Raw genomic sequence first — 10,163 nt, forward strand, 5'->3', positions numbered from 1 at the left:
TTTAATTATGAGGTTGCATTTTTAGGAAAGAATCGAAACAGTCAAATGACAAATCTCCAGAAGCTTTGTTCCCTTTTGTGAGCTAGGAGATTTAAACGCAGAGTTCTGCTGAAGCTGTGATTCCCTAGGCTGGGACCTGAAATGTACAGGCTGAAGTGTGCATGCATGTTCTTTATTGTCATGGGATTAGTAGGGAAGTCGGCACAATGGTGGTTTCATTTTTCCTCAGAGAAAAGTTGGAATACTCTGGAAGGGCCCTTTGTAGGTAGTTTCAAGTTCTGGTCTTTTACAGAGGAGCAGAAGGCCACAGTGTTTCCTAGGTAAGACCTTGCTTTGTGCGCACACTGCCTTCAGGTAGTGACATTTGGAGCTGGTATGACAACAGTTCCCCATCCTTAGCATCTCCTGTTCGTAGCTGCTGATGTCTTTTAGGTCAGCATATACAAGCCTAGATGGAAGGTTTCATAGCTACTTAGCCCTTAGCCTTCACAGCGAGGCAGTGGAAGACACTAGAGAACTTTTATTCTAAGCCTCATTTCTATTTTGCTGATCCTGATTTTACCAGTCAGTCCTAGTGTCTTCTGCCTACCACCCCTCCCGATGTGGTTAACTGAAGATGGACAGACTTGCAGGCTTCCTGTCAGAGCTTCCAATGACTTGCAGGTCGACGTGGTGGACACTCCTTAACACTGGGCCTCAGAGGCAGGGCTGGCCTCCAGGCGCTTGCGCAGGTGGTTGGCGAACTCTATCTGGGTCTGCGATAGGACCTGGTTGATGATTGTCTTCGGCAGCCACCCCTGGGGTAGACACAAGAGCACTGGGATCCTGAGCACAGTTCTGTACCCCACATAGGCAGGGGCACCTTAAGCTTGGTCTTGCTGGATAAGGGGGCCTTAGCTGCCTTATGGTTAAAGATAGGATGTGTGACCCCGAGCGAGACATCTGTGTCACCTGAAAGGTGAGAATCCCCATCTACTGGGCCTAGGATCACCTCTTTGTAAATGGTCATAATTATATATAAAACTGATTTTTTAAAAAAACTATCTTGGAATCTCAAATGTGTGATCTTCCTACTTCTTCCCTAAAGTGCTGAAGTTTATGACACAGCACCTAGCTTTTTAGATGTGGAAGCTTTTTTGCAAGCTTCCACACTGGCAGAATAGGAAGCCATGCTTCTGTCTGTTGCCTATCCAACAGCTTGTGACTCTTATCAGAAGGCAAGAAGAAGGCTGGCAAGGCGGCTTAGTGGGTCAGAGTACATGCCTGGCCATCTGATAAGTTCCTGGGGCCCATGTAGAGGAGGAAGAGCCCCAGATCAACAGTGTCCTCAGACTTCCACCTCGCTGTCACACATGAGCACCTACATTCACACATACACATTGTGCATACACAACAACAACGTGCTTTAAAAGTCAAGAAAACCTGCAAGAGGCTTCTCTATGCTGGGGACAAGAGCATACTGTTGTCACTACTTCCCACTCAGGCTATCCCCCCAGGCCTCTCACCTTCAGGTCAATACTGAGCAGCCAAGTGAGTTTAGTCTTGGAGGGACTTCCAGCCAGTGGATGAAGCACCATGCAGGTGGGGCCGTGTTCAGCTCTGGTAAGGCAGGAAGACAAGTGAGAATTCCTAAAGACTGTAGAGTTACACTTCTAGAGTCCCTTGACTTTTAACTTTCATCAGGAGGTACTTTACCAAGAATACTAAACAGTTGGCATGGGTACTCGCTCATCAGAACCTGCTGGTTGTGAGGCTTCTTGCTGGGCCACCATGGTTAGAACCCACCCACAGAGGCCTGCTCCTAGCTTTGGAAAATCATTAGGATTCTTAGAAAGTTCCTGGAAGGGTAGAATAGACCACCTAGCTGCGGAAGTGGGGCTACTCTGGCCATTGCTTTTTTGTTAAAGCTGAGAGTGGGGCTAAGAATTGGTTGCTTGGAAGTGGGGATCAAGATTTTGGCACTGCAGTTTAGAGACTGCCACCAAATTTTACCTGATGATACCACTCTGCTCGGGCATCTCCCCAAAATGTGTGGCCATGCCTGCCAGCACACAGGTGGAACCTCTGCGCTTGGTACAGCGCACGCTCACAAAGTCTCGGGGCCCCACCAGGTTGCCTGCTGCCGCCGCAGCCAGCTCGTGAGTGATGACCGTGTCTTTTCCAATCCTCTGCAGGACCTAGCACGAGGGAGTTGGAGCCTGGACTCAGCCACTGGTAGGTTAAGCACCCGCTGTTCAGGACTGCATTCGCTTGGTTCCCTGCCGCCCACAGTTGGGCTTTCCTCACCTTGATCTCCTTGACATTTGGGTTCCACTCTCCCATGGCCTCCATGCGGTCCACAAGTTCTTCATAGAGTCTGTCCATGGGCTGGTCTACCACCACCTCCAAGCGAAACACCTTGCCTACATCTGGCACCATCTTACTTAGCACTTCGTCCCCGTTCTCCTGTTGGGGACAAAAGAGAGCCATGGGGTTCTGCTTAGAGAACATTATTCCTAGCCTAGGTCTCAGACAACACTCGGAACAGGGACAGTAGGCCTACGATGAGCAATAGGTGCCTGGATCACTACCTGGTGAGGACCCAGTGGGTAGACACTGCGGCCATAAGCCTTGTATGTCCACTCAAAGCTGGAAGAGGTACCTCGCCTATTGTGTTAGTGATGAATGTTGGTAGTATGGGTAGGTCCAACTGAAATGGCCTGAAGGACAAACTGGTCTACAGCAGCTAACTAGATACAGAGAAGGCTGGGCTTTTTGATTTGTTTTGTTGACTCACTTTGGAAGAACCTGGGGCCTGAAAGTTTCAGTGATCTGCCCAAGATGCTTAGCAAAGATACACTGCTAAGGCTGGATCCCAGATTAGTCGATTACTATATCAGATCCTATTAGTCTGTTATTTCCGTTCCTGTAAGAGCTTGAGCAACAAGATGTTTCATCTGAACTTGGGGTAATGGACAATGTGTAGACTTTTGTTGAAGATAAGGCCACCAAAGTAGTTCTAATAATAGAGCTACTGGTTTTAACGTAGGTTTTGCTTCTGTGTGTCAGGATGAGATCATGTTTTTTACTGGATGAGTTTACAGCATTCGGAGAGTAGTTAAAAAAATAGGAATACTGTTTCTCAATGAGTCTTCAGGAGGGAAGATGATCTGAGAACACATTCCCTGTTTGCTTGTTTTGAGGAAGGGTGTGACCATGCGGCCCTGGCTAGCCTGGAGCTTGCTACCTAAACCAGGCTAGCCCCTGAGTGCTGAGATGAAAAAGTTATGCACCCTCACCCCACTTGATGATATATTCTTAGGAGAGTTCTCAGACCAAAACTTTTTGACTGTTTATCAATTGTGGATGCAGTGGGAGTCCCGGCAGGCTTTGAGCATGGTAGTGGGACCATCAGTAACTGCAGGCTTCTCACAGCCGCCTTTACTTACCTGCTGGCTTTCCTTCTTCCAGCCTTCCTGGTTGTTGAGTATGCCCAAGGCCTTCTGCATAGCCACCTCTCCCTGCTGGATGTAGGACAGCTCCTGGTCACTATAGAGTGTTGCTTCCAGTTGAGAACCTGCATACATAGCCAAGGAAAAAGAAAACGTGGGTACAATGGTCCTAGCCAATCCATAGCTCTCATCCCTCTGCCCTCTGAATGTGTTCAGCCTTCAGAAGAGACAACATCATAGCCACAGGGCTCTACTTGCAGGTCAAGGTAGACACAGGAGTTAAGTAACCACAGGTAGGGGACAGGCCTCACGCACCCTAAGACCCATCACTGGCAGAAGCTCAGAAAGCCCCAATATTTATTTACCAAGCAGAGAGCTCCGTCGAACTTGACCCATCCACCCGGGACTGGAATCCCCCAGTGCTCTCCAGTTGAGCTCTTGGCCAATGGCCAGCACAGCTTGGTGCCTTAATCCTGCAGGGAGGGAAAGAAACATTTGTCAAGTAGCTAGGAAATCTCTGGGAGAGGAACCGTTCTGTCCACTCATCACAGATGAGCAAACCGGCCTAGGGACACAGATCCCAGCAGGGACCCAAACTCCAGCCACATCTCTAACTCTCAAGTTCAGTGTTAAACTTTCTCTCGCACTTCCAGGGCCCAGATCTCTTTTCCATCATGGAAAATAGGGGTGGACTGGTCAGACCTGGCCCTACCTGGCCATAAAAGTTTCCCTGGGCCACTTGGGTAGCCCCTGGATATTGAGTAGGATGCGCTCCATCTCCTGAGGGTTGCCCTACCAAGGGACAACCAGCTATCCAGGGACAAGAGTCACCCTTAGCATCCTTTGCCTTGTACTTCTGCTGCTCAACCCTCCTGTCTTCTGCTCTTCTTCCCAGACAGTGTCTCGGACTTGCCAGGCACTTCTTAGAGTAAAGACTAGCTTCTGTATTTCTCTACCACTATGACAAAAACTTGCCTGGGACCCTTGGTACAGACTTAATCCACTCGTGAGGGGAGGCAACATCAGTACTAGCTCCAGAACAACTAGGGCCTTAGAGTAGAAACTAGGAATTACAGAATCTGGATGAGAGGTGGCACCTTAGTAGCCAGGCCATTTTTTTAGGTGAAAACCTGAGGTCCAGAGAAGAAGGGCTTTACCCAGGCTCCCCCAGTTAAGAGGCATAGCTGGGATCGAAGCTGAGGTGACCTATTCCCCTGCCCAAGAGCTTTCCCACAAAACAATGTTGCCTAGAGGCTCTTGGCAGGCTCTCATCCCTCCCCCCTAACCCAGACTCACCTTTCATATTGCGCATATGTCTATAGGAGCTTCCAGCACACAGCTTGAACGTAGCGAGGAACATGCTTTCTCGGCAGATGTGGCAGTGCTGGGTGCTGAGGTTGCTGCTGCTCTCAAGGGTGGTTCTTCCTGAGCCTCTCAAGGTCCTGAGTCCTGCAGCTGCCTTAAATGCTTCCTGTGGAAGGCTGTGCATCATCACTTGAGATAAAAAAGTCATCAGTCATTGTGCAGAGGGTCAAGGATGGAATGATTGCCTCACCCTGCAGTGCTGGCCAAGGTGGGAGGGGGCAGACTGCGTAACGGGAGGGACCAGACTCTGCAGGTAGGGGAAGCAGGGCCACTGGAATGGGGCAGAGGGCACATATAGCTTCTCTAAAGCTGTAAATGTAGACTTCAAGCCCTGTCCTCAAGCTCCGGTGCATCAAAAAGTATATAGAAGCTCTGGCCAAGAGAGGGAGCCAGGGTAAAAGAGTCAAAGAGTGAGTTCTTGCAACAAGACCAGAGGTAGGCATGGTGGCACATACTCTCCCTGGCAGAGGCAAGTAGATCTCTGTTGAGTTCAAGTCCAGCCTGGTCTATATAGTAAGGTTTAGGACAGCAAGGGCTACACAGAACGACCCTGTCTCAAAAGAACAAAAAACCTGCAAGACCGTCCATCAGGTCTGGAGGGTGTCAATGGCTGGCTCAAAGACAAACAGGATGCCAGTGTCAGGGGTAGGGCAATATAGGACAATAGCTCAAGTCCTCTAGCTGGCCTTGGTTCCTTCTACGTGGGACCTCCTGAACACCCCATGTGTTGTTCAGTTTTCATTTATTTGCTCACCCACTGATACCAACTCCATTCTAACTTCTCATTCTGGGAACTCTGAAAATGAGATGACCCACCCAGTAAGCTCTCAAGGCAGAGAGTAACTTAGGCCTGGGTTCCACCCTGCAAGCTCATCCTTTCCTCATGCAGCTAAGGCTGGCCTGCCCTGCTCCAGGTCCTGACCTGTGCACAAAGGTGAGAAACACAAATCATTTGGACATGGACTGTTGTCAGTCCCTGCAGGTATGTGATCCCTGTGGTACTGGGCAGATTCAGGGAACCTTTGAACGAATTGCCTCAGTTGCTCCCAGACATGCCAGGCAGAGAAAAGCTCTACCACCCAGCCCTGCCCTGCCAAGATCTCTTCTTTCCAAGTACCTTTGAGGCTACTTTTAAACTAAATTCATATGTCAAGAATGTCATCAGTAAAGTCTCATTAGATTTGTTCTGCACCAGACCCTGCCGCCAGCAGGATACTTTTGAATCTTGTCATTACTGTCCCAAGGCAGGACAAGACTCCTTCAAGGCAACTGGATTAATAGTTATATATGGATACAGCCTACATTTCTGTCCTGTTGAGGTTGTGTGAGAAGCCTTGTGGGAGCTACTGTCATGAGGCATCTAAGGCTCTAAGGTCTAGTCCCAAAGGCCTACTACTCTTGTGCCAGGGCTCACTTTGTCCATTACAGGTTTCTAGTAGCTTGTCCCCCCCTAGTGCACACCCTCTCCCAATCAGTGCCCACTGGAGAGGCGTAACCCAGTTCCTGCCTCTCTTGTGGGATTAAGACAAAAGTGTTGGGCTGGAGAGATGACTCAGCAGTTAAGTCCACTGACTGCTCTTTTAGAGGTCCTGAGTGCAATTCCCAGCAACCAGATGGTAGCTCACATCCATCTCGTAATGGGATCTGATGCCCTCTTCTGGTGTGTCTGAAGTGCAGTGTACTCATACATAAAATAAATAATTCTTTAAAAAAAAAAAAAGTCTAACCTGGCCTGTCCTTGAACTTGCTAGGTATCTCAGACAAGCCTTGAGATTCTGATTTTCCTGCCTATAGACACGGTCTGCAACACCTTTTTCTTTGGGATTAATTCCCACGGGTACTGACTACTTCGCTCTCAAACTTGTTGGCTCCAGCACTCAGTTCTTATGAGGACACAGTGTTCTTATTTCTCTGTTGGGGCCTTACTTAGGGAAGCAGCAAGGGACACAGGCACACACCTTTGGTTCAGGAAACTCCCTCCCTGGTATTCCTTCCAGCTCCCAGGCTCCCAGAGAAGACAGAAGCCTGCTCCTCTCTAGGTTGAAGGTGCGCTGGCAGGCTGGCCTAGCTGCATCCTCCCCACTGCTTGGCATCCTCCCCACTGCTTGGTACACGTGCTTCCCCAGACACACGTGGGCCCTCCTTCAGGGAAAGTGGTAGGGAGTTGGGAAGGGGTTGTGTGGGACAGGCCATACAGATAATATTCAAGGCCTTGCTGTTGCCATTCTGTGGAGAATTATGGCATTCGAGGAAGGAGGGGGTAGTGTGGGCAGACTGGAACGCTGAGACATCCAGCTGCTGCTGATGTCAGACACTGCCATTGACTCAGGGAGGGGGTGTGGGGTGACCTCCCTGAGTGCCAAGACTTTCTTCCTCCTCTTATCCTCTCCAGGCTCAATGACTACTTAACTCTTGCTGTTCCTCTGAGCAGAAAGGTCAAGAAAGGTCTGGGAATACCCTCTGACTCTGGGTATCTAAATCTGGCTTTACCTTTTGATAAGAGCAGAGCCTACACAGAAGGAGACTGGATGGACAGAGCAGACAAGGAGAGGGAACAAGGCTTTGCAACAGAAAAGGGCATTCCATCATTAAGTATCAACCACCCTACACTCAATGTCCACCACGTCACATAGACTCATGTGACTCTGCCCACAGAGGGAAGGGAGAAAGGAGTGCCACAGAGATATATTCCTGCCCCTGCTTCTGTAAATGCTGAGATTACGGTATGGGTCGCGCCTTGCTCAGCACTGCTAATGCCCCCCACCTTCCACCTTCCCTCCCTCCCCTACCCCTTGAGGTCTGTAAAGGTGTGTGCTACTATGCCTGGCTTTTTCTTCTTTAATTTTGTATTTTGTTTTTTTGTATTTTGCCTTCCATGTATGTCTATGCACCACTTGTGTGCCTGATTGATTGATGCTCATGGAGGCCCAAAGAGGACATCAGGTCCCCTGGAATTGGAATTACAATTGTGAACTGCCACATGGATGCTGAGAACCAAACCGGAGTCCTCGAGAAAAGTAGCGGGTGCTCTTAACTGCTGAGCCTGGGCCATCTCTCCAGCTTCTCTTTAAAAGCTGGGGAGTTAGCCAGGCGTAGTGGTGCACGCCTTTAATCCCAGCACTTGGGAGGCAGAGGCAGGTGGATTTCTGAGTTCGAGGCCAGCATGGTCTACAAAGTGAGTTCCAGGACAGCCAGGGCTACCCCCCTCCCCGTCTCAAAAAAAACAAAAAAACAAAAACAAACAAAAAAAGGCTGGGGAGTTTACTCTATTGTGGAGGCTGGCCCTGCCTCAGTGTCCCTGGAAACTAGGAGCTACAGGTGCACACCCGCTTACCCAAAACTTACTTTTGATTCTAGGCCACTTGGTAAATGTAAGACCTACTTAACAGAGAACAGCAGGCACCCACAAGACAATCTGGAAAAAGACTTTGGAGAGGTGCTGTGCAAGGGGAATGACGAACACTGGCTTAAGGCTCCTCCAGTAACTCCCTCCAACTGGGGCCCTGTCCAACTCTCCACCCCATGTGTTTCTGAGATGTGTCTTCAGAAACTCTGACACAAATTCTTGACGTCTGGAATCTGTGGCCTGCAGCTAAGACAGTGCGTGTATGAGCTGTCCTCACCTTTTGGTGTGGTACTGGTCCCTGGAGGGTCTGACTCAACTTGAGCTCACATCCATATTTTTAGCCATTCATCTGTCTAGCCTTCAAACAGCTTTACAGTGAAACCTAGTATTTCAGGCCCCATTCAGATGTTGGGGCTACAAGATCAAGCAGACAGAAAATCCCTTTACTTGGTTTTGTTTGGTCAACAAAGGGTCTATGTAGCCCTGGCTGTCCTAGAGCTATGTAGACCAGGCAGGCTGGCCTCAAAATCAGAGACCCTGTCTCTCCCTCCCAAGTGCTAGGATTAAAGGTGTGTCACCAGCTCTTTTAAGGACAGGGACTCATGTAGCCCAGGCTGGCCTCCAGATCACATTGTAGCAGAAGTTGTCCTTAAATTTCCAAAGACGGGCGTGGTGGCGCACGCCTTTGATCCCAGCACTAGGGAGGCAGAGGCAGGAGGATTTCTGAGTTCGAGGCCAGCCTGGTCTACAAAGTGAGCTCCAGGACAGCCAAGTCTATACAGAGAAACCCTGTCTCAAAAAACCAAAATTAAAAAAAAAAAAAGTAAAGGAAACAACAAAACATTATTGTTATAATTATCGGTTGTCACCTTTAAAAAAAATTTTAAAAATTTAAAAAAAATTAAAAAAAATTTTTTTCCAACCTTCCTGCCTCTCAAGTGCTGTGTGCCCATACATCAAAAATCCCAGTCCTAAGCATTTACTTTGGAGATTGACAGTAAACAATGACAACTTTGTCAGCTGTCGATAGTGAAAAATCAAGCTGGAGGAAAATGGGTGGGGCAGGATTTCTGAGGGCTTTCTCCTGCTACTCCGATGTTGGACACTAGAACACAGGGCCTTGTGCATGCTAAATGAGCTTTCCCTCATTGAGCAACCCTTCCAATCCTAGAGACGGGATTTTGAAAAAGTAGTCAAGGATGGTGAAACTTGAGCAGAAATCTGAAGGCAGAAAGAAAAGCATTCAGGCCATGGGAAGGTATTTCCACTTAGAGGACATACTCACACAGCAAAGGCTGAAATCAAAGCTGAGACAACCAACACGTGCTTCGTCCTTTCCTAGTGATAATGGACATTTCAAATCAGACTGTAATGCTTTTCAGGTGTTTGAGTCACTCAGAAACACGTACTTGATTGACAATACCAACATCAGCATACATACATAGTTTTACATGCAGCCTAACTTAATTATACATGATGTACTCTTTTTCTTGTTTTTACATTTTCTTTTGTATTCTATTCAGGGTAGGAGGTTATTGTGGTTTAATAAGCAGAGAGCATGAAATCGAATATGAAGGGCCTCGGGAGACATTAAAAGAGCCTGAAGCAGCCATGCGCAGTAGTTTCAGAATGCACATGGCTACACGCAGGGCTCTGGGGATCAAATCCTCCGACCTGGTAGGAACTTTCAGTATGAACTGGAGTTGCTCCTGCGACGGCCAGTGTGGTCAGAGCACCGCCTCTCAGTACGAACACAGGGAAGGGCAGCGGAAGCAGGCCCTCAGCTGAGAACCAGAGCGGAGAGAGGGGAAGCAGTCCCAACAGTGTTAACTTTTAAGACCAATTCCAGGCTGCTGCATGACCTGGACTGGAAACCTCACACAGCTGAACCTTGCAAAGAACATAGGTGTCAAGGGCAGGAATGTCCCTTTCCCCTTTGTAACTCATATCTGCTGCTACACTGGAATTGTCTGACTGATGCTGAAATAACTAAGTGACCTACGCAGAGCTCAATTAACCAG

The 10,163-nt window shown here is 48.6% G+C and overlaps 1 protein-coding gene across 1 annotated transcript; it reads right to left on the reverse strand.

Annotated features, from left to right (window-relative positions):
- Positions 1–552: 552 nt before the first annotated feature.
- On the reverse strand, positions 553–4,853 carry Star (steroidogenic acute regulatory protein). The gene is made up of 7 exons (XM_021169998.2): positions 4,728–4,853; positions 3,797–3,904; positions 3,429–3,556; positions 2,287–2,445; positions 1,993–2,177; positions 1,506–1,599; positions 553–797 (listed from the first exon to the last, which is right to left on the reverse strand). Exons 1-7 carry the CDS (start codon positions 4,789–4,791, stop codon positions 684–686), a joined length of 852 nt encoding a protein of 283 aa, XP_021025657.1. The 5' UTR covers positions 4,792–4,853; the 3' UTR covers positions 553–683.
- Between the last annotated feature and the right edge of the window lie 5,310 nt (positions 4,854–10,163).

The sequence above is a fragment of the Mus caroli genome, unplaced genomic scaffold (genome assembly GCF_978045245.1).
Source record: "Mus caroli unplaced genomic scaffold, Mus_caroli_1 scaffold_10, whole genome shotgun sequence".
NCBI classification, from domain to species: domain Eukaryota; kingdom Metazoa; phylum Chordata; class Mammalia; order Rodentia; family Muridae; genus Mus; species Mus caroli.